The sequence below is a fragment of the Geotrypetes seraphini genome, chromosome 10 (assembly GCF_902459505.1).
Source record: "Geotrypetes seraphini chromosome 10, aGeoSer1.1, whole genome shotgun sequence".
Classification (NCBI taxonomy): Eukaryota; Metazoa; Chordata; class Amphibia; order Gymnophiona; family Dermophiidae; genus Geotrypetes; species Geotrypetes seraphini.
This window is the reverse complement of record NC_047093.1, coordinates 81,365,515-81,390,744: the sequence shown is the minus strand read 5'-3', so window position 1 is coordinate 81,390,744 and position 25,230 is coordinate 81,365,515. Positions and strand designations below refer to the sequence as shown.

General features: G+C 42.4%; 1 protein-coding gene across 1 annotated transcript in view; it reads left to right on the top strand.

Moving 5' to 3' along the window:
• The window catches only part of LOC117367453, a 52,383-nt gene extending 46,678 nt beyond the window's left edge, over nucleotides 1-5,705 (top strand). The window contains exons 6-7 of the mRNA XM_033959998.1: nucleotides 2,255-2,735; nucleotides 5,570-5,705. Coding sequence (XP_033815889.1) covers nucleotides 2,255-2,735; nucleotides 5,570-5,589 — 501 coding nt within the window. The 3' untranslated portion in view covers nucleotides 5,590-5,705. The remainder of the gene's footprint in view (nucleotides 1-2,254; nucleotides 2,736-5,569) is intronic.
• Nucleotides 5,706-25,230: the final 19,525 nt, after the last annotated feature.

Genomic DNA, 25,230 nt, shown 5'->3' with positions numbered 1-25,230 from the left:
ACGGTCTCAAAAAATTGGAGTAAATTCGTCAAACATGATTTCCCTTTCCTGAATCCATGTTGACTGGGTTTCATCAAGTCATGTGCGTCCAAGTGCCGGACTATGCTATCCTTGATCAGTGCTTCAACCATCTTGCCAGGGACAGACGTAAGACTCACAGGTCTATAGTTGCCCGGTTCCCCTCTCGATCCTTTTTTGAAAATTGGGGTGACGTTCGCTATCCTCCAGTCGTCCGGTATCTGTCCAGTTCTGATTGTCAGGTTTGCAAGTTTTTGCAATAACTCTCCGATTTCAACCTTCAATTCCTTTAAGACTCTCGGATGAATCCCATCCGGTCCAGGGGATTTGTCACTTTTAAGTTTGTCGATCTGATAGTATATCTGGTCTAAGTCCACTTCAACTGTGGTGAGGCTGTCTTCTATTTCTCCTGCAAACACTTTCTCCGCTTCAGGTATTGTTGAGGTGTCCTCCTTCGTAAAGACGGACGCAAAGAAGGAATTTAGTTTGTCTGCGATTTGTTTATCTTCCTTGATGTACCCTTTTCTTCCCTGGTCGTCCAGGGGTCCCACTGCCTCTTTTGCAGGTTTTTTCCCTTTCACGTATCTAAAGAAGGGCTTGAAGTTTTTGGCCTCCTGGGCTATTTTTTCCTCATATTCCTGTTTTGCATCCCTCACCGCCTTGTGACATTTCTTCTGATCATCTTTATGTTTGTTCCAGGCTTCGGTTGTCTTTATGCATTTCCATTTTTTGAAAGAGTCCTTCTTTTCTTTTATGGCTTCCTTCACCTGTATGGTAAGCCATGCCGGTTCTCTTTTGTTCTTTGTTCTCTGATCTTTGGAAATCCTCGGAATGTAGAGATCTTGTGCTTCTGTGATAGTATTTTTCAGTAGGGTCCATGCCTGATCAACCGTTTCAAGTTTGTCCACCATCTTCTCGAGTCGTTTTTCTACCATGGCTCTCATGCTATCGTATTTACCCTTTTTAAAGTTCAAGGTGGTGGTTAAGGTTTTGGCATGTTTCCCTTTCCCGATGTCAAGTTTAAAGTTGATTACATTGTGATCACTCGTTCCCAGTGGAACCATGACTTCCACTTCTGTTATCGGTCCCGTGAGGCCATTTAGGACCAAGTCCAAGGTGGCGTTGCCTCTTGTCGGCTCTTTTACCATTTGTTCCAGGAAGCAATCCCCTAGCACCTCCAGGAACTTGGCTTCCTTGCCGCAGTCGGAGGTTGCTAGTTTCCAGTCTATCCCTGGGAAATTGAAGTCTCCCAATAACCAATTCCTAATCCACAACAGAACATTGCCTCCTATCCAATGACTTCTTAATTTTCTCAGGGTTCTCTCATGAGGAACTTTGTCAAAAGCATTCTGAAAATTTAGAAATACAACATCAACTGACTCACTTTTATCCACAGGTTTACTCACACCATGGCCGGCTTAACCTATGAACCAGGTGAAGATCTGTCCCAGGGCACCAGCACTAAAGGCTGCCAACATCACTGGCACATAAGTTAAACTTGGCTTTTCTCTCTTTCTTGCCCGCTTTCCCTTCTCTCCCAGAGTCAGGGTATGTCTCTCTAGTCTCCTCCCCCCCCCTCCCATCTGCTTCCTCCTTGCTACAGTTCTTCAGGTCGCCAGCAGAGTTAGATTTTATAATTGTTTACCCCTAATGAAGGCAACTTGTGCTTGGATCCTTGCTGGGTTACATCATATGCAATAAAGACTCGAATGAAGACTAGCATGGAGTGTCTGTGCTAAGAAATCATCTGCAACCTCAATTCACGTCCTCTAATTCATTGGTTCCCAAACCTGTCCTAAGGGGCCATCAGCCAGCCAGGATTTCAAGATATCCCTAATGAATATACATGAAACAGATGTGCATGCCTATCACCTCCATTATAGTATATGCAAATCTCTCTCATGCATATTCACTAGAAATCTCCTGAAAACCCAGCAGGTTGGTGGTCACCCAGGATAGATTTGAGAACCATTACTCCAGTTCTTCTGCTTCACTGTCTCTGAAAAAGATTTGTTACTATATTAATACCTCTTAAGTGTTTGAATATTTGTATTATAGCCCTTCCGTCCCTCTTTTCCTCTAGTGATATTATACAAATTCTTTCACTGAACATAAAAGAATAGCGTTCACTTTAAGGACACCCCTATCTCCCATTCAGGTAATGGCTTCCATGAATCAGCTAGAAAGATCACATCATTTCTTAATGTTCTTCCTGTATTTATTTTTGGTCTGCTAGGAGGAATCAAAGCTCGAAGGAAATGATAGAATTATGCAGAATAACAACCTTCCTATTGTACCTGGAGCTTCAGCCTCAACTAGCTCAACTGAGCATAATGCTCAGTCCATCCAATACCAGGATGGGGCCATTAAAAAATCCCAGAATACTTTGGCTCAAGATCCAGTATGTAGCACTTCTTGTTTTCATGGGCCCGAAAAGACTATTCATAATACTCCATCACGAGAAAGGCGCATTGACCTTAGTCACTGCCAGACGATTTCTTCTCCTGTGGTGGTGCCAGAAAATTTATCTTATGGAATTAAGAATAACCAAGGAATAACAACTGTGGCTGTCGATATACATCTGTATTCATGTATTCCTGAAACATCCACTGTCGCAATGCCAACTATCAACACTGTTGCCTCGTTTCACCACGTTGAATCCAATTTGCAAATTAGAACACCAGAGCACAACCAGCAAGATCCTTCAGTGCAGTGTGGTATGATATAATGAAAGTGTTAGAATTGTTTAAGTTGATATGATGTCTTTTTAATGGAAGCAAGTTCTATTAATTCCGTGAAACTGGACCAATGCAATTTGTCTTATTTCCAAACTCTCCTGTAGATAGATTTTGAGAGAATAAACTCTGGTTAAAATGTGGTTTCTACTTGTTTAATAGTGTTGTGAGGGAGTCTACAAAGTGTTACCACTCCCCTGCTGGATACTCCCTCACATGTTATGACTGTAATTTTTGTAAACCTTATAGTTAATATACATTATATAAATTTTTTTAAATAAATAAATAAAATTGTCAGAGCTACCTTAATAGAGGGAAGGGAAAGGGAATGGGGACTTGTATACTAGAGAATGACACGGTGGCTGTTACCCACAGCTAGTCACGGGTTGCCGCAGGTAACCCGCCGAAATGGTGAGGGGGGAAAAGTACTCACTGCAGGTATGAGGACAAGGCCATCCACTGCCCTGTGGAGCGGTGAATGGCCTTGTTCCCGCAGTTAAGGGAAGGAACACGTGTGGTCACCAATCGCGCATGGCCCCCTCCTCCTTTCTACCTACCCAAATCTATCTATCTCCCTCCCTCCCCCTTACCTTCGCGGTGCGTTTTGAGTAACTTCTTCACAAAGCCGTCGGAGCTTGCAAGCTGTAGCATGCATGTGTGGGCGGAAGCTTCTCCTCTGACGCAACTTCCGGTTGAATTGACTAAATAAATGCCTGCATCAAGAACATCTTCTCCACAGTTTCTTTTGCTTTTTCCATTATTTGGAGCACATGGGTTTTCTTCTCATTGTTGACTTTAAAATACAAATGAACCAACACGGGCTGTGTTTCAACAAAATAAAAATGTCTTCCTCAGGGGTCTTATAGGGTCCTTGGCTGTTTTAAAAATAAAAACATAAAAAACTTGAGGAAAAACAGATTTGTCAAGCATCTGCTCTCGCACAAAGTGCTTCTTGCTATTAGTATGTCAGGTCCACTTACTCAAATGCAGAAAAAAGAGCTTGCCAGAACATCTAGCATATGATACAGACAGTATCCAATTCATTCCAGAATTAATGGGGAGCATATGCTGGTGAACAATAAGTCACAGACAGGATGCCCAACTAATATCAGACTCCAATAAAATCAATGCATTCACCTAAGATCGCCCAGCACTAATCCCACAACTTTCCTTCTCTAATGCACCATCCCCTCTGATACTGTGCCGCTCCATCGGATACAACCTGCCATGCCGGAAACAGAAGGGAGAGGCACAGTATCAGAGGGGACGGTGTGTTGGAGAAGGAAAGTTGTGGTATTGGTGCTGGGAGATCGCAGGTAAATCAATTGGTTTTATTGGAGTCTGATATTAGATGGGCATCCTGTTTGTGACTTATTGTCCACCAGCATTTATTCTGGAATAAACTGGATATTCACAATTTTTGTAGGCTTGTCTTGTTTGGACTGCACAAAGGGCCACACAAAGTGCTCTTTGGCATGGCTATTCAGTGAGACCCCATCCCCCCGTTGTTGTAGGTCTACCTGCTTGTTGGCCCTTTAAGGGCTACCAATAAATGTTGAGTGTTGAGATGGTGGGGCTTCTTCCTCATCAGGAAGGCTCAGCTGGCCTGCAAGGAGGATTGCTGCTCTGGTAGGTAAAGGAGGGACAAGGTGGTGGTGGTCTTCCTCCTTACCCTGCTGGAAAAAAGAGGCTGGTGGCTGTGTTCTTTGGCCCTTTAAGAGCTTCTGATCGATGTTGGGTGTTGAGGGGGCGGGGCTTCTTTCTCAGTGGGAAGGCTCAGCTAGCTGGCACGGAGGGTTGCTGTTCCAGTGGGGTAATGGGGACAAGGTGGTGCAGGTCTTCCTCCTTACCCTGCCATATATACGCCATATGTATGTTATAGTTGGTGTTCAATATTCAACAATTTTACCTTAATGTTAAATAAAACAAAAATATGCACAATGAGAGTAATTTTTATATTGCCTGGGGAAGTAGAGAAGTAGATGAAGACTATATAGACTTTATCTCTCCAACCTAATCCTACCTCCTTTGACCAGTATTGGGAGGGAAGACTTTTTTAAAACAGTTTTTGAAAATTATCATCCCCAAATTTATTTAGATTTAGCAAGGGGCCTTGATTTCTATACCTTATTTTTGCATACATAATTTTTATAAATATATTATTATCAGTATTACCTTGAAGACATGGCAGATGTAGTGCATGGTGAATCTGATCAAATTGATATGGGATATGATCAAACTTATCACTCTTTAATGAAGAGACTCCATAGTGATCAGTCCCAGCAGACCTTGTATGCTTATTTTGAGGAGGTCAATTTTTCCAACAGACTACAAAGGAACAAACAATGTGAGCAATTCTAATCCACACATGTATACAAATTTTCAATGAGAAAGTATCCACATTTTTATCCTATAAAATGAACATGTGCGAAGTATGTGAACATGTGTTTTTTATGCAGGGAGAGGGGTGAAGGAATACCAAACATACAACTGAAAATTAGATGCATGCATGATGTTTTCCTTCACCAGCTTAAACATACCTAGAAGAACACATCTTTTTCCTAGGGCTAAAAATATTTGGGCTATGGAAACACTGCAGAGTGGAATGTTCTATCGTATCTAGTCAACCTTCATAAATTATGTTCTGAGAGGTTTATGCATCTCAGTGGAAGTGGATCTAGTTGTGTTGTGTAACTGAAATTTATAACTGTAAACAAATGGCCAAAATGTATCCTAGAAAAAATTGAGGTTAGCGAGGTCTATGATTGGTCTTTCAAGTGCCCATGTGTTAACAATATCATCTTGTTTTTCTGCAGAACCAAGAAACTTGTTATGAATGTTGGAAAATGTGTGTTTCGAGGCAGATAAGCAGTGAATCATGAAGAGGCCCAATAAAATTAAGAAGGTTCCTGTGTAACAGGATGGGCAGTGACATGTTTTCCACCAGCAGCATATTGAAAATGGAATGTTATTGGTCAGATGACGGAAGCATTGAGTTTGGCACAAATGCTAAGTTGAGACAATAACAGCAACCCTTATCTTCTGGAAATGTAATTAACGGATAGCTGATATTTCATCAATTAAAGTATAATCAATCCTTTAAATATCTTTCCTTTCTTTGATATTATGTCTGTACCTCTTTTTCAAAGAAAGCACAGAAGAAAGGAACTCCAAAATAATTCCAAAAGCACAAAGCAGTAGAGATGGTAAAAAAAACAAAACAAAACACTAGACACTTGAAAATCTTTAATATGAGTCTTCGCTTGACACTGCCCATGTTTCAGCTATAGGGCTTGCATCAGGAGTCTAAATGGTGACTTAATAGGATAGAAGATTTTTTTTAAATGGCAACAATTCCAGTGTGTTATGATTCGCAATCTTGGCAAAAATATCTAACCCTCCATTGCCTCAGGTACAAGCAGAATGTGAGCCTTCTGAGGACAGAGAAATACTTAGTGCACTTCATCCTCTTTTCAGTTGGCACCTTGCAGGAAGACAATCACTAATTAGCATATCATTGCTCATATAGACTTTATTGGTATTACACTCTTAATATCAGAATGTTACTGAAAGAGTTTTTATTAACCACTCAAATCATAGACAACGTAACACTTTTTGTTTGGGGAGGGGCCAAAAGCTCTGCCTTAGATCTCGATCTCTCTCTGATTCCTGCCTCCCCCATCTACCTCCTCTCCAGCCACTCTCATTTTAAATATTCGGGCAGTGGCAATGAGTGAACCTAATGTCATTGGCCTGCCCCAGAAGTCTTCATTCTGCAACAACTAGATTCTGCAGAATGAAGGAAGATTTCCAGGGCAGGCCAATGGCAGCAGACTCACTCGTTGCTGTTGTCCGAAGATTTAAAATGAGAGTGGTCAGGGAAGAGGTGAGTGGGGGAGGCGGAAGAGCCATCTTTTCTGACTGACCGCCAATTTTGGGAGGGTCATTTCCCTTGTGGCCACCCCCATTCCAATGTTCATGACTCAAGTTAAAATACATATACTACCACTCTAGTTCCTCCTCTGTTGTACAAGGTCTTTGATGGATCCCTTCTTAAAAGTTTGCTTTCTGATTTCTGCACTTCTGGAAGGAGTCTTGTAGCCGGTCTCATTTATTCTTACCTCCTAGTGCATTTGGCCTCTGTAGTCTTTCTTCCATTTGAAGTCATTACTTCAGTTGTTTGGAATGGCACTGAGAACATGAACATTTGTTGTTTCATTTTATGTCATCTTCAGTCCAAGACAACAACAACAAAACAGGTTTTTAATGTTTTCATGCACATTAAAGTGGTTATCTTAGAAGCTCTGTTTGCAATTTGGACACACATAAATGGGTATTTTGATGTGTATCACATGTATATATGGAGGTAGATTCAAGAAAAGGTGCTAAAATGTGAAGAAAAAAAAAATTAGCACTAAGCAAGTATTAGTTAGATTGTGAGCCCATTGGGGCAGATAGTGAAAACTCACTGAGTGCCTGATCAATTTAAACCACTTAGGATATAGGTGGTATATAAAATATCTTTGAGGCAAACTTTGCTGGTAACATTTTTTCCAGAACAGGACAAATTAAGGAAATGCTTATTGAGGGCAAAGGATGCAACTATTTAGCTGTACCACAGAAAAATTCACTTTGGTTGTACCACAGAAAGGTGGTGTATCAAGAATCTAGCATACATAAATGTAACTATTTCGGGATATGTTGAATGCTATATAGGCTCGTAAGAAACCATGGTGCTCCTTTTACTAAGTTGTGCTATGCATTTTAGCATGCACTAAACGCTAACACACCCATTATAAGAGGTTCCACATCTTGCCCTTCAAACATTAATTCTTGAAATAAGGCTAACCTTTTTCTACTGTACCCTTGTAGATGTTTGGTGGAATTTCAGGGGGAAAAATATGTATTTTTTCATTCCTCACAATTGGATTCCTTTATAAAGGGTCTGAAAAAGGTTGAGAATAGGAAAGGAGCTTTGAAAAAAGAAGAGGCTGTATAATTGAAGATGTTTTTCTTCTGTTTTCTTATCAGTTTTCTGGAACAGTCTTGCTGACATCATAGGGACTCAAAAGTTATTTCAGATTAGGTTGCCATGTGAAAACAATCCTTAAAAGAGAATCCTTGAAAGCTGGTTGTAATAAAATGATATTCCAATGGCATCTTAAAACTCAGACTACTTCTCTAATTCTGGGTGAATATTGTAATATATAAGTAACTACTTATTAATTTGGAGATCGATAATGCTCCAAAAATAACAGCTCTGGCTCACCTATATGAATGGCGTAACACTGAGAGAGATATCCTATATGAGATAGATGGTCAAAAAGTTGGCGACTCTTGAGTCTTATACTCAGTCATATCTAAACAGATTTGTTGGTATCTAAAAAAAACTGTGATATCAGAAGACTGCTTTTTAATGCCATAAGATGATTGCTAGAAAAATCCAAAAAAGTATTTCTGTCAGTAGATTTTCTATAAATTGTAGTGTCAGTCTTGTCTGACCCTCTTAATAACCACTTTCTTTGTGAACGATAAGGAGTTCTTCACTAAATGGGCATCCATATTGAACAAATGCTCTTAAGACCTTATGGTGCTAATCATTGAAAAGGCCACGATGGTATCGGAAACCACCCAATTTCAATTAGATATGAAGTTGGGTGAACTTAAGAGTACTATGGATCAATAGGAATTTGACAAACAGTACTTGGAAGTGCAGAAAAAGATTGAGACCTTTAAGATAAATTTACAGACATGTATGATTAAGAAGTATAAGAGGGATGAGGTAGATTATGCCCAAAAATATATTTATCCTTGGCTAGCAAACCATGGCAAATGTACACGGGTTAACTTTGAACAGTCTGATTCTTCTGATATAGGTTTTCTGTCTCTAATTCTGATGAAGATTATTTAGCAAAGGGAGGCAAGGCAAATCACAAAGGTTGAGGAAAATAAAAAAATCTGAATTAGCAGAGACATCCCGACACCAGATCTCCGAAAGACAAACCACCCAGAAGCAACAACAGGACAACATAGTAATTAACCTAATAGATAATCAATTAACCTATACCTATTAGATAATCAATTAACAAGATCTTTTTTATCTAAAGGACCCATTCAATTTTTTCATCTGCATATTGACATTTAAAGATTTTTTTTGTAAGTTACACCTGAAGGAGTTTTTGTTCCAAATCATTTTTTGAGTACGGATGAATCTGTGATTCATAACCATTCAGATGAGTACCTCCATCAGCTCCAAACTCACATTTAGGGCTCCTTTTACTAAGCCGTGTTAGGGCATTAACACGCAGAATAGCGCACGCTAAATTGCCATGTGCGCTAGACGCTAATGCCAGCATTGAGCTTGCGTTAGTTCTAGCCATGTAGCACGGGTTTAACGCACGCTGAAATGCTGCATGCACTAAAACCGCTAACGCAGCATAGTAAAAGGAGTCCTTATTCATATTTAAAGATTTAGTACTTAGGAATTTGAAGACTATATCACAGAAGAAGGTTTATCAACTTTTCAGTTTGACCAGAGCGGAATAGAATGCCCTGAAATCTTTGAGATTGAATTCAGTGGCGTATCTAGCATATGTGACACCCGGGGCCCATCATTTTTTGACACCCCCCCCTATCTGTATGAAAAATATGATTTTTAGTAACAATCCACATGTCACGCAAGAGTGTACCTAGAAAACGCAGCATCTTACATACTGCAGTGAGCAGTACAACATCAATACCACTCTCTGGGTGAAGAAGAACTTCCTTATGTTCGTATAGAATCTATCCCCTTTCGATTTTAGAGACTGCCCTCTCATTTTCCAAGGTAGGGAGAATGAGAGGGCACTCTCTAAAATTGAAAGGGGATAGATTCTGTACAAACATAAGGAAGTTCTTCTTCACACAGAGAGTAATAGAAAACTAGAACGCTCTCCCGGAGTTTATAGTAGGGGAAAACACCCTCCAGAGATTCAAGACAAAGTTGGACAAGTTCCTGCTCAACTGGAAAGTACACAGGTGAGGCTGGGCTCATTTAGAGCACTGGTCTTTGACCTAGGGGCTGCCACGTGAGCGGACTGCTGGGCACAATGGACCACTGGTCTGACCCAGCAGCAGCAATTCTTATGTTCTTAATACACCCATTGTAAAACTAAACTAGCCAGACTAGTACAGATAAATCCTAACAGAAAACCACGTCTTTTGAACACACAGAACACAGAAAACACCTTCGCCTAGTATGGAATATGTAATCACAAAATAGAAATACATAGACAAAGGTTAAATTGAACCACCAAGAAGCTGGATTCTGCATACAATGCAACACCATAGAAACAGCGATGCATCTCCCCTAAAGCAAAAAAAATAAATAAATAGAAATTTTTTCTACCTTGTCTCCTCTGGTTTCTGCTTTCCTCATCTTCTTGTCACTCTCTTCCTTTCATCCACTGTCTACCCTCTCTCTGCCTCTTCTATATAGCATCTTCTCTCCTTCTATTCCCCTTCCAGAAACTTTATGTGTCCCCCTTCCATCTCTCCCTTCACCCCCATTGGTCTAGCATCCATCTTCTTCTCTTCCCTCTTCCAATGATCTGGCATCTCTCTCCTCTCCTCTTCTTCCCTTCTCTCTCCCACACACCCATGGTCTAGCATTTCACTCTCCCTTCCCCCCACTTCCCTCCCTTTTCCCCTTCCACTTCTATCAGCATCTGCCCCCCTTCTTTCCCTTCAACCCAATTCCATCCAGTATCCTTCCCCCTTATGTATCTCTCCTCTTTTCCTGAACAATTCCATCGGCATCATCCCCATTTCTTTCCCTCCAACCCAATTCCATCCAGTATCCTTCCCCCTTATGTCTCTCTCTCCTTTCCCTACACACCAATTCCATCAGCATTTGCCCCCTTTCTCTCCCTCCACTACCCTTCCATATCATCCTGACCGCCCCCCCCCTCTTTCCCTCCACCACCCTTCTATGCTCCTCTCTCCCTCCAAACCACCAAGGTCCCACGATGACTGCTTCTGCTGCCTCTGCTTCGGAAGACATATGTGACGTCGGAGGGGGTGGGCCAGCAGACACATGGGGTTGCGGCAAGGTTCCCCTCTGACATCATTAACGTTTTCCAGAGCAGAAGCGGCAGAAGCAGTCATCGCGGGACATTCCTGCACTTCAGCGCGGCTGCCGACTCTGCTTCGGAATAAGAATGGCAGCCACACTGAGATGCAGGTGCTGTTTAGAGCTGTGCGGGAGGTTCCAGTTGTGCCCCCTCCCCTAGGGCTGGCACCCGGGATGGTCTGCATCCCCCGCCATGCCCTTGGTACGCCACTGATTGAATCGCTCTATTTGGATCTACCGTGCTGACAAAAGAGGTGCAGTCATGGTGCTCAATATAGAAGATTATGAAAGAAAAGTTATGAAACAGTTGTCAGTGCGATCTACTTGGAATTAGGTTTGGATCCAACTTCAGGCTTGGCAGAACAGATGAAATAAATCACAACACATGTACTATAAAGTGGATTTTTAACTAAACATAATTTTTTTTTGTTTTTGAATGGTGATAACCCTCATGTTCGAGTATTTTTATATTCTGTCAAAAATCTATAAGGCTATGGTGGAACTCTGTGGATGCCCTATTATTTCGAAGAGGTTCTATTTTGGAACTCCTTTCCAGCTTTGATGACATTTTTCTACAGCCCATTGTAAGTTCAGAGTTCTCCTATTTTTTATGCAATTCTTCTCATTTTTTATCCAAATTAGCTGTGATAAAAAATATGTCTAAGATTACATTTTTGGTCACCTTGGATGTGAGGTCCCTCTATACAGTGATTCCACAATGTGAGGCTATTACTATCATAAAAGAGTATTTGAACTCCTCTTCTGAGTGAGGAGCCCCACTTTGAATTACTTGCTCTGGCAAAGCAAATAAATTATTTTTGTTAAAGAGATATATTTTTTCTGCAAATTTCTGCTATTTTGGCCCTTTCAATGGCTACTTTTTTCATGCAAAAGTTTGAAGATCTTTGGATCAAGTGTAATCCTTTTTTAGCCTATTTGGGCATTTGGTTATGTTATATTGACATTTTTGTCACTTGGACAGGACCAGAAGACTCTTTAGTTGTCTTTTATGAGTGATTGGACTCTCATCATCCCAATATCAAATTTAGTATATATATTATTCACATCAGATTTCTTTTTTTTTATGTTATGGTCATTAAGGGGTCAGACAAGATTGTCAGACAGGATTGACACTACAAGATTTTAGAAAATCTACCAACAGAAATACTTTTTGGAATTTTTCTATCAATCATCATATGGCATTAAAATGTGGGTCTTCCAATATCTCAATTTTTTAGATGCTGATGAATCTGTTCAGATATGACTGAATATAAGTCTTGATTGACTTCCTTATAAAGGATAACCCTCTCAAGTGTAACACTTTGCATATAGCAAGCCAAATTTCTTATCAGACAGCTGTTATTTTTGGAGCGTGATCAATCTCCAGATGAAGAAATAGTTACTTGAGTATTACAATATTCACCCAGGATTAGAGAAGTAGTCCAAGTTTTAAGATGCCATTGGAATATCCTTTTATTACAACCAATTTTCAAGGATTCCTTTCACACAGTAACATAATCTGAAAGAACTTTTGAGTCCCTCTGATGTCAGCAAGTCTGTTCCAGAACTTAGAAGAAATGTGAGTGGCCACCATCATGTTTCATAATTGCCACATTTGTGAGATCACCATGGAATGAAAGGGTTGGTTTGCTAATCCACACAACGGCAGAAAATTTTATCTGCTATACAACACTTCATGTTCTACCTCTTTTGCAGTTTATGTAGTTGTCTGTTCTTGCCTTAAATTATATGTGGGGCATCCTTTGAAGATACGTATGTCAGAGCATAAAAGCTGCCTGCACAGAAAAAGATTTCAAGCCCCAATGGTATCGTATTGTTTAAAATATAACCATAGTTTTGTGAGCTTGGGGTTTGTGCAGTTGATTTTGTTCCAGAGTATGTTGGTAATAGAAGACAGCTCTTATTGCAACACGAACAGTTTTGGATTCACAAATTAAATAGTGAAGAGCCCATGGGATTGAATCTCAATCTTGAGGTGAGTCAATTCTGCTGAGTTACATGTGAGACAATTTAGCCATTCAGCTGTGTTTTTTAAAAATTTTCTGATTTGTTTTATATTTGAGTCTGGCTGGGATATGATGCTGTGAGATCTTTTTAAGATCAGGACGTTGTTCCATGGCCATCTTTGTGAAGCAATAAGATACCACAACGGTGGTGTTCCAAGAGCACAGGTACTTGTTTGATGTAAGATTTTCTTCAAGAACACTGTGCGTTTATGCAATTGAAATATTTTTTTAAATTTGTTTTAAGCTAATGGAAGTTATTATATGTTGTTAGGTTTCTACAGTTTTTCTACACCCTGATGCAGCTATGAATGCAAAATGCTGGCCATCATCGGTGTGACAGGCTCCTTCTGTACAGATAAGCCTTATGGTTTTTCTTGTCATTTCAGTGGATTTACTTGCATTGCACAAAGTCACCAATTTAATTTGTATTTTGAGAAGGTTTTTATGCCTATGAGATGCTTTACCCTGTAATACGACCACCTGGGCTCTGTAGGGAAGAAATTGGGATCTGAGGCTTTTTCCTCCCCATTTCAATATTTTCTCTCTGACATTTGTTTTTTTGTAGGTCAGGTCTTTATATAAGACATTTGTACCTGGTCTACTCTTTGTTTTTGATTAGTAGAAGTGTGTATGTTATTTAGCCATTAAAATTCTCTTTGTAATTTCTAGTCTTTATAATGTCTAATGTTTTAAGACTAGAAACATTTTTCCGTGTCTTTTATTACAATTTTAAATTTTGTCTTCTCACATATAGTATAAGACCTTCATTCCAGGATACACTATGGCCTGGTCTTTGCTCCTCTATAGTATAATACAAAGCTATTGCATATGGTGCAGCCTGTGTAATGAAGAACTTGGTAAGTAATATGTTAATTCAGTCAGGATTTGACACACAATAAACCATGAGTTAACCTGAAGTTAAAATATTGTTCCTACTCCAATTGGACCTTCATTCAACTTAATGGTATGATAAGAAGGGTAGTTCTATAACTACTGTATGTGCCCAAAGCCTGCATAAATGCAAGGTTGATTAGCATTTATTTATCAGACTTATAGACCACTTATATCTAAGCGGGTTCCAAAAGAAAAAAAAAAAAAACCAAAACCCCCACATAACGAATATACTCGAATATAAACCGAGATTTGGGGGCCAAAAAAATAGCCCATAAATGGGAGTCTTGGTTTATATTCGGGTCAGCGCTGACCCGCCCCCTCCTGAACTTGTTGCAGGCCTCTGCCGGGCCTGCCATGAGACCTGGTAGTCCAGCGGTGGACAAGACAGGCAGGGAATCCCTCCCGCCTCTTGTCCCAGCTGATTCTAAGAATTTTTACCTCCCTCCCGCTTCCCCCGTGGTCTCACAAGAACTCGCAGCAGTCAGTCAGCTAGCAGCTCTGCCCGGGCAGGAGCAAAGGAAAGTCAATCCTGCCATGATTCACCGCTGGACCACAAGGGATACTAAAGGTATGCGGGGGAGGTGGGAGGGAGGTAGAAATTCTTAGAATTGGCTGGGACAGGAAGTGGAAGGGATTCCTTCTATCCTGGCCACCGATGGACCACCAGGTCTTACGGCAGGTACAGTGGAGGCCTGCAAGTCATCAGGAGGGAGGGGGGACAGGGTGCAGAACCTGGCAGGGAGGGAGTGGGGCTGGGTGCAGAGAGATGAGCAGGAGAGAGATGAGTGAGGGGGCTAGATGCAGAGCCTGGCAGAGCAGCGAAGGCAGGGTAAGGCAAGGCACAGCACTTGAATATTAACACACACACCTTGATTATATTCAAGTCAACCTTTTTTCCTCCTTATTTGGGGGAAAATGGGTTACCTCAGTTTATATTCGAGTATATACGGTATGTAAAGAATCATCAGACATTGACTTTACAAAACAAATTACAATTTAAAATAAAATCACTTACAACTCTTCATGTGCTGCACCACATCAATTCCCTCTTCACTCACCTAAGCAGAAATGTGAGCAAACAGATGAGTTTTCAACAGTTTCTTGATCTTCTGTAAATTATCAACCAATCTCAACCAATTATCAACCAATGCCCAGGGAGACCGTTCCAAATATCTACTCCTGCTACTGAAATTACTGTTGCTCTTGTCACCGCATATTTTACACATTGTGTCTCATCTGTGGAAAGATGCATTGCTGATTCTGATTTTAAAGAATTTCTTGGAAGATAAACAGTTAATACCTTTGATAAATACCACATAAGTGCCCTAGGTACTATGCTATAAGGGCACATATAAGTACTATAGCATGTATGTGCAAGGTGCATGTAAGTGGGTAGAGAATGGTGCAGGAAATGGGTATACCTCCACATATGTGCTTAACTTATAGAATACTAGCAGTAATGAAAGTTGCTGGTCACTCATAGGCACCCATTTATGCCTGCCATTGACCTGGTATAAATGGGCTTTAGGTACACCGATGTAGGTTTATGCTAATATTCTACAACTGAATCTGGGCAACTGGATGCCATTATAGAATAAGTGCTTCCTATACAGCATTGAGGTACCCTTTTATAGAATTGACATCAAGGTGTCTATTCTCTACTGCATGACAGGGATCACACAACATAGAAACATGCCCAATGAAAAGATCTGAAATGTGGTCTAAAAGTTTTAAGAAAATCCAAAAATAAGAGATACATATTGGGGAGGAAAAAAACAGCTTGCCAAGAAATCTGATGCATTGTTTGGCACATGCATGGTATGGTTAATAGTTTGTAATATGCTGAGCTCTATAAATTTAAAAAAAAAAATAAAAAAATGCAAATTCTTGGCCTGCAACAGAAAAATATTTCCTTAACAAAAGAAAGTATGTTGGATTATAATTCAGTGGTGTAGTTAAACCTGCTATTTTGGGTAGGCCCAGAGTTAACTTTGGTGGGCCCTTACACCCTCCTCCCATATTACTGAATCTCCCATGCCCTGCTCTTCCTAACCTGCCCCCCTATCAAGTACAAAGGGTTGTTTTTTACCTTCACCTCCACCCTCACATCCAACTTATCTCCCTCTCTCTCTCTTCCTTCCCATGCTCTCTATTCCTAGTCTCAACATGTCTGCATCTCCCACACACACACACCCCACCCTACACACACTTGTGGCCTGACAACTCCCCATCTCTATGAACACCATCTCCCCTGTCCCTTCCCAGTGTACCTCTGAGGCATTGCTTTTTTCTGGCTTTCTGAGAAGTTTAATTTATAGAACAGATATGAATAGGGATAGCAGTCATCACTTGCTTTTGAAATACTCCCTTTCTTCCCTAGTGTAGGCACAAATACATAAGCTGTTTCATAATGCATGTACTTTTACTAGCAGTAAGACCAGGATAGGGTGAAGCTAGAAAAGAGAAAGTATGCAGGCTATGATAAATGCATGAACAAACTAGGCACATGCTTAGGACCCAGAGGAACCCTCAGATTTGCCAAGTCTTCAGATGTGAAAGACCTGGGGCTAGAGTAGAGTTTTCAACCAATGGTTTTAACTAAGGGACACCAGTGACTGGCAGAATCATTACATTGCCATTACAATAATCTGCTGACCATCTGCCTTTCTTGCAATGCAGTAACAAAAATATTTTATTTCCATCTTCAAGACTTGTCTACCATGAATATGTCAACAACCAATACCACCCCGGACTATGAAAGAACCATCATCTCAAAAAATTCCAGGTTATCAATACTTATAGAAGTACCAATTGCTAACCAGTACAAGGACAACTTTGTTATTCCAGAAACGTATATTCTCAGTTCTTCAAATCCTGCAGGACCTAACATTTTGCCCACAAAAATTAATGAAGAAAATGCTACTCAAGCATCATCACAACACATATATATCACAGAAAAGTAAGCATATAGGACTCAATGTGCAAACTGAATTCTGTGTTTAACAGCTGCAGCTAAACATATATGTTCATTATCCATGGGTTTTCAATCCAGATCTTTCCTCCAACTGCCTTGGCACTATCTAGATAATACCAGTATGAAGTTAGAACAAAGTAAGAATGACTGTCTATAGATTTAGGGACCATTTTATAAGAGCCTTTATTTAGGTACCCAGAGAGTAGGTTTTAGGAGCCTATTTTGTAATGGAACTTAGACCATAGTGTTGGTATGAATACAAGTGTCTAAATGCAGCAAGGACATGTATAATATACACTATTCTGTAAGGAGTGTATTCTAAGTAAGAGCCTTACCTATGGCTTGCCTGGGTTCCTTCCTTATTTATATCTTTTTATAAATATTTACTATGTCGGTTAAGTGGGTTAAATGGATAGTAAAACATAGAAACATAGAAGATGAAGGCAGATAAGAGCCATAGCCCATCAAGTCTGCCCACTCTACTGACCCACCCCCAAGTCTACTATCCTAGGGATCCCATTCCTGGTGACAGGTTCCTTTGGCTTAACCCTCTAAGGGATCCCACATGGGCATCCCATTTGCTCTTAAATTCTTGCACGCTGTTTGCCTCGATCACCTGCACCGGGAGCTCGTTCCAAGGATCAACCACTCTCTCGGTGAAGAAATATTTCCTGGTGTCGCCATGAAATTTCCCGCCCCTGAGTTTGAGCGGATGTCCTCTTGTGGCTGAGGGTCCTTTGAGAAAGAGAATCTCTTCTTCCATCTCGATACGGCCGGTAATATACTTAAACGTCTCGATCATGTCTCCTCTCTCCCTACGTTCCTCGAGTGAGTACAGCCGCAAATTTTTCAGCCTTTCCTCGTACGATAGGTCCCTGAGCCCCGAGACCATCCTGGTGGCCATCCGTTGCACCGACTCTACTCTCAGCACATCTTTTCGGTAGTGTGGCCTCCAGAATTGCGCACAGTATTCCAAATGAGGCCTCACCATGGTTCTGTATAATGGCATTATGATTTCAGGCTTCCGGCTGACGAAACTCCTGCAGATGCAACCTAACAACTGTCTTGCCTTAGATGAAGCCTTCTCCACATGATCAGCAGTTTTCATGTCTGCGCTGATGATCACTCCCAAGTCTCGTTCTGTTGAAGTTCTAGCTAAGGTCTCACCATTCAAGGTGTAAGTTCTGCACGGATTTCTGCTGCCGAGGTGCATGATCTTGCATTTCTTAGCGTTGAAGCCTAGCTGCCAAGTCGAGGACCAAAGCTCCAACAAATGTAGGTCCTGTGTCATACTATCGGGTGAATTACCGTCTCTCACTATATTGCATAGTTTGGCGTCGTCAGCGAATAACGTTACCTTACCTTGAAGCCCCTGAGTTAGGTCCCCTATGAATATGTTGAAAAGGAGCGGGCCCAAGACTGAGCCCTGCGGTACTCCACTGGTCACCTCCGATGTTTTAGAGAGGGTACCGTTAACTACCACCCTCTGAAGTCTGCCACTCAGACAGTCATTGACCCATGTAGTTAGTGTTTCTCCCAGCCCCATTGATTTCATCTTGCTCAACAGCCTGCGATGCGGGACACTATCAAAAGCTTTGCTGAAGTCTAGGTATACGACGTCCACGGATTCTCCCAAGTCTAACTGTTTTGTTACCCAGTCAAAGAAGCTGATGAGATTGGATTGGCAGGACCTACCCTTGGTGAATCTGTGAAGGAACACTTAGAAAATCAATCAATCAATCGATACACTCAGCTGAATCTTCATTTCCATAAATTCAAATTCATGTCACCACCATTGATGAACGGAGACATAATGGTGATATGATATGAATTTTTGAACTCTTTGAACTAATAAATTTAAGAATTTTTGAATTTATTAATTTATAAACTCATGAATTTAATAAGTTGGAATTCTATTGACTGTTTTTCTCACTGATTTTTGAAGATTTTTTGTTATTGATTTTTGTAGGGTTCTCAAACACCTCCCCCTCCTTTTTATTCCCACACCAGATGCACATTTGCACTTTATATTTATTTAATGTTATTAATCAAATGTTTTAAAATAAGGGTTACTATGATGTACAGGACAGGGTTTATTTAGATCTTCAGGTCTGGTGCTAGTTACCTATAAATACCTGCCTGGGGATTCTGGTCATTCGTAGGGATAATTGAGCCAGTACTGAAATCCCTTTATTTAATCATTGAAATATTAGTGCAGCTGTTATCCCTGTGTTGGGTTCAAAAGGAGAGTTGTACTAATTTTTTATAGTAGAGTTTTTGAAGTATTGGTATTTATAGTTTTGGGTTTTTTGAAGCCAGTAGAATAGTAAGACATCTTAGAAGGCACCGCTGTGATCTTCATATAAAGGGTGCCAGGTATACATCTCACCAGAACCCCCTTATAATGTATGGTGAGCCCCCCATGTCTACCACCCTAATAGCTTTTATGGCTGCAGGTATCACTTATATAGCAGTAAAGTAGGATTTTTGTGGGTTTGGCGGGCTCACACTTTCCACTATAAATATAGTAGGTGAAACGGTTCTGGTCCCAATACTGCCTCACACACATACTGTGTCGTCTCTAGAAAGAACAGACCATGTCATGTTCCAGGAGATGTCCGTTTATTATGAGTCCTTCATTCATTTATATAGCATTATACATGAGTTAGTTTTTTTCAGCATATGACCGTAGGAAAAACCATATTTGGTAACAGGATACATAAAAGTAACAAAACTGTAGGAAAGACCATATTTGGTAACAGGATACATTAGAAAGAGGTCGCAAACATAAGGGGGGGGGGTTTAGTGGGAAGTTTCCATCTAAGGTCTAGCAATGTTTCTTATCTCTCTAAAGCACAAGATGTAAGACACAGAGAGAAATTGGCCTTGTAATTTCTTGGCACATACAACCTGTTTTCAACAGTTCAATCAGGAACAGAAAACTTCTACAAGGAATATATGCAAGGATTATATGTGCCGCTTCAATCCCCTCTTATGTCATGAAAATGATGTCATAAGTGCACAGTGTCAGGTTGGAGGGAGAGATAGTCCAGATATGTCTCTCGAGGAGGGGCTTAGGAGCAGTAATACGAGCAAAACAAAGCATGATCAGTCTAAAAATGACATGTGCAACATGGGTACAAATAATAATAAAGAGTATAACAATAATAAGGTCTTTTACCCATCCCTGCATCCAACTAAAGTACTGGTCCCAAGGATTAGATAAATCAGAGTTACGTTTGAGCTCAGCAGAGAGGTCCTCTAATTTCTGAATGGCCATAGTAACCTTTACCCGTAGGAACTATATTGTCAGAAATAAAGGTGCAACAAGATAAAATACTGGGGATAATTTTACAGGCACTCCCCAATGTGAGTCAGTAACACATATGTATATGTCTTTAGTTTTAGAAATATCACAGAACCAGTCACACTGCCATGTGGCATCAATTGTTGAGCAGTCCCTAATGTCACAGTAGTCAAAGAAGAAGGTGGCCACGTGCACACTGCTGGAATTATACCAAATGGTGGTATGCTGTCTATCTTTCTGGATTCCAATTGAGGGGCAGCCCCCCCCTTGGGAAGAAAAGTTCCAACTTGACGTCGCGTTCGCAAAGAGGTGCCTGGGGTGTCGTTTACAGATGGGTACGGGCAGAAAGTTTTGTGGACCCAGGACACATCATCTCTGTAGACAAAGTTGGAGATGATCCATACAGGAAGAAAAACTAGCAGCAACACTGCTAGAAGGAGAATGATAAAGTTGGTGGAAAGCTGCAACAAGATCATCATACTTGTTTCTGCTTATTTCTGGGGTTTTAGGTTAACCCTCTTCAAGCGACTTGCATGGATCCAAACAGGAAATTCCTCAGTGAGTACAGCGGTCCTGGTTGCTGCGATCACAGTGGTGGGAGATCCATAGGGGAAGTCTGTCTATTTCTTATCCTTGGAAAGCTTCTGGACGATGACCACGTTGCCAGGCTGGAAGGAGTGGGTAGGAATCTCTGGAAAGAAAGGAGAGGTGCAAGACACGTTTCTTTCAACATGCCCTAACGTTCCTATGAGCTTTCGGATGTATTCTTCCTATATCAAGGGGAGATCACTACTCTCAACTATTGAGGGGTTATTTACCCATGGGGCGGGGAAAGGTCGTCCTATGAGAATCTCAAAGGGAGAGTAACCAGTGGTGCAGTGTGGCTGCATCCTAATTTCAGCTAGAAGAATAGGGAGGAATTTTTTCTAATTTACAAACGAGCCAGCTGTGGCTTTCCTAATTTTGTCCTTGATAGTGTAGTAGCTAAGTCTTTGCATACTCTGGCAATGAAAGCAGGACCATTATCTGAGGTAATATGTGTGGGGCATCCCTACCTAGGGATGATTTCGCGAAGTAGGATATTCACCACAGTCTGAGCTGTTTCATTTGTGGTGGGAAAAACTGCAGGCCATCGGGAGAACATGTCAACAATAACAAGGGCATAATCCTATTGGGTCCCGGTGGCATGAGGGATATGAGCAAAGTAAATCTGTAAATGTGCAAAAAGGAGAAGTGGAACAAGTAAGGTTGGCGCTTTATGGGGTATGTTGGGATTAGCGCGGAGCATGTATGTCTGTATTAGGGAACGAAGGTCAAGAATGAAAAAAATCACGGGCAAGAATTTGAAATGTCGAGCGAGCACTGCGATGACCAATGACATGATATTGGGCAATAAATAAAGGAGAGCTAGCTACTGGTATACAGGGTTTCCCCTCTTTGCACCAAAGTCCGTCTGAAGGACAGCTTTGGGCACTGGCCAGGTTCCAGGCGTCAAATTCAGAAGGGGTAACAAAGGATTGAAGTTGGGAAAAAAAAATAGAGGAAGGGGGAAAAGCAGGAGGGAAAAGAAGAGGAAGGAGAACAGGGGAGGAAGGGGGGTCCAAAGACCAAGGGTCAGAGGAATGGCCATCTCTACCACCATAGCACATGCAGCCAGGGCTCTCAAGCAGGCAGGCATGCCTTGTACTTAAACAGGAGTGACTATTAGAAAACAAAAAAGCAACAGGGTGTAAGTTACCACCATGATCTTGTGCCAGGACTCCCGCCATGGTTTTATAATTGTCTCAAGCAAATAGGTGAAACATTTGATCATAATCAGGAAAACTCCGGCCCCGGCTAAAAACCAAAGCACATTTCAAATATTCAAAAGTATCCAACATTTCTTTAGTCCATCTGATAAGATCAGTCATTTCAGGACCCTGGGTCTGACTCAGAATCTGGTCATAGAAGGAACAATCAGAGATCCATTGGTGGCAGTAACCAATCACACCAAGAAAAGTAAGCAAGTCTTTCTTGGTAGCTGTGCAGGGCAGACCCAGGACAGCAGCAATGCGAGAAGTGCTAATTTTCCTCTGACCATGAGACAGGACAAAACCCAGGTATTCCACCTCAGATTTACATCATTGCAGTTTCTTTTCTGACATCTTGTGATCACACACAGACAACCATTGGAAAAAAAAATCCAAACTATCTGCCTGACAGATCTCCTGAGTTATGGAACATAGAAGGAGGTGATCCACATACTGGATGAGGACAGAACCATGAGGGGTGGTCCATGGCTGCAGAGAAGCCCGAAGGATAATGAAGAACACCACAGGGGAGTCAACATAGCCCTGGGGCATTCTACACTAGAGAGTTGCGCGGGGACAGAAATCCCACCCGTCCCCACCCGTCCCCGCCAAAGTCCCACCCGTCCCCGTGAGGAATCCCACCCGTCCCCACCCGTCCCCGTGAGAAATCCCTCCGTCCCCACCCGTCCCCGCGAGGAATCCCCTCCGTCCCCACCCGTCCCCGCGAGGAATCCCCTCCGTCCCCGCCCGTCCATATAAACTTCAGAAATAGTTATTTCATTTAATTATGCTACTGAATTAAAGGCTCTGGTAGAAACCATTTACAAATAAGCAAAAAGACTTTATTAATTTGAAAATATTAATTGGGAAGAATACATACTTTGCAAATGGGTTTCTACCAGAGCCTCTAATGTTTATAAATTTTTATCAACACAACTAATATACTACTTTATCCTGAAGCAAAATAAAAAAAAAGAAATATAATTCTTTTCCTACCTTTGTTGCCTGGTTTCTGCTTTCCTCATGTTCTCATTCAATTCCTTCCATCCACTGTCTCTCTTCCTTCTGCATCTTCCATTTGCTCTGTTACTGTGCCTCTCCCTTTCTTCCCCCTTCCAAATAGGTCTGGCACCCCATCTTCTTCTCTCCGCTCCCCCCATAGTCTGGCATCTGTCTTCTTCCCTGCCAGCGTCTTCTCCCTACTCTCTCTTCCCCATTTCCTTTCACCGTCCTTCTCCCCCCATCTTCCCCATGTCCTGTCAACGTCCTTCTCCCCCCTCTGTCTTCCACATGTGCTTTCAGTGTCCTTCTCCCCCCTCTGCTTCCCCATGTCCTTTCAGCGTCCTTCTCCCTCTCTGTCTTCCCCATGGCCTTTCAGCGTCCTTCTCCACCCCCCCCCCGTCTTCCCCATGTCCTTTCAGCATCCTTCTCCACCCCTTTGTCTTCCCCATGTGCTTTCAGCATCCTTCTCCCCCCTCTGTCTTCCACAAGTGCTTTCAGAGTCCTTTCCCCCCCCCCCCGCCCTTCCCATGGCCTTTCAGCGTCCTTCTCCACACCTTTATCTTCCCCATGTCCTTTCAGCGTCCTTCTCCACCCCTTTGTCTTCCCCATGTGCTTTCAGCAACCTTCTCCCCCCTCTGTCTTCCACAAGTGCTTTCAGAGTCCTTCCCCCCCCCCGCCCTTCCCATGGCCTTTCAGCGTCCTTCTCCACCCCTTTGTATTCCCCCATGTGCTTTCAGCGTCCTTCTCCACCCCTTTGTATTCCCCCATGTGCTTTCAGAGTCCTTCCCCCCCCCGCCCTTCCCATGGCCTTTCAGCGTCCTTCTCCACCCCTTTGTATTCCACCATGTGCTTTCAGCGTCCTTCTCCCTCCTCTGTCTTCAAGTGCTTTCAGCGTCCTTCTCCCCCCCCTCCTTCTCTACAGCCCCGGGTGCAGCACAGCCGGCCAGGTCCCCTTACTTTTGTGGCACTTCCCCGACCGACTGACAACAGCCCCGGTCCGACAAACCTCCCTGCCCTTAACTGCGAATCTAAATTACCTTATTACAGCTGCTGTAAGAAGATAATTTAGATTCGCGGCTACAGGGCAGGGAGGATTGTCGGACCGGGGCTGTTGTCGGTCGGTCGGGGAAGTGCCACAAAAGTAAGGGGACCTGGCCGGCTGTGCTGCAACCGGGGCGGGGTGTGGCGGGGCGGACCGCCCCGTCCCTTGGTAGCCATTCGAACCGCGAGGCTACTCTCCTCCTTACCTGCACTGCCTGCAGCACAGAGCCAAACGGAAGTCTTCCCGACTCAGTCGCGCGGCTCTTCTCTCTACCTTCTCTGCTTGCAGCACAGAGCCGAACGGAAGTCTTCCCGACGTCAGCGCTGACGTCGGAGGGAGGGAGAGCTTTAAGCTTTAAGCCCTCCCTCCCCTCCGACGTCAGCGCTGACGTCGGGAAGACTTCCGTTCGGCTCTGTGCTGCAAGCAGAGAAGGTAGAGAGAAGAGCCGCGCGACTGAGTACATCCAGCCCCGCAGGAACCCCGCGACCCTCGGAGGCGTCCCCACGGGATCCCCGCGACCCTAGGGGGCGTCCCCACGGGATCCCCGCGACCCTAGGGGCGTCCCCACGGGATCCCCGTGACCCAAAGGGGGAACCCGCGGGATGCCCGCGGGTCCCGCGGGATTCCCGTCGTCCCCGTTCCCGTGCAGCTCTCTATTCTACACCAAGTATACTGCTGTTGCGGGAAGATGAAGGCAAAAAGGGGCTGAGTAGCCTCATGAACAGGGACAGAAAAAAAAACATTCTTAGTGGCATGCAAGTGGAATAATGCCAGAGGATAGAAAGGAAGCAATCAGTGGAAATATGGCCCTCTCCTTTTCCCGGGAGAGTGGGTACTACTTGATGAAAACGGGAGTGAGTGATTTCAGAGCAGCACGATAGGGGGGTGCATGAAATAGAGCCTACATCAGTGTCAACAGAAGCCCAGACTGACAGGGCAGTGGGGAATAATAAGAAAAGAGTGCTGGAATAAAGTAGAGCATGTATCTGGATGGGCTACAGACAGGGGTGTAGTACAGTAGGATTTAGTCAGAATCCCATTAATTCCCATAGAAGATTCCCCGATAGTGTAAGTAAGTTCTAACAGTTGCTGGTTTGGCAGTCAAAAGTGCTTGTGCTCTATCTAATTCAGACTGCAAACCAGAGGAATGTTGTTTTAAGTCAGAAAGAGTAGGTCAGTAACTAGAGTGTCCAGGTAAGCACAGAGAAAATTTACAACTTGCAAATCTTTCTGGCAGACAGCCAGATGGACAGTGAGAAAAACATTAGCCTTGCTCCGCACAAGAAAGAAAGCCTGTAAAACTGATTTTTTTTTTTTTTTTTCATATGAGC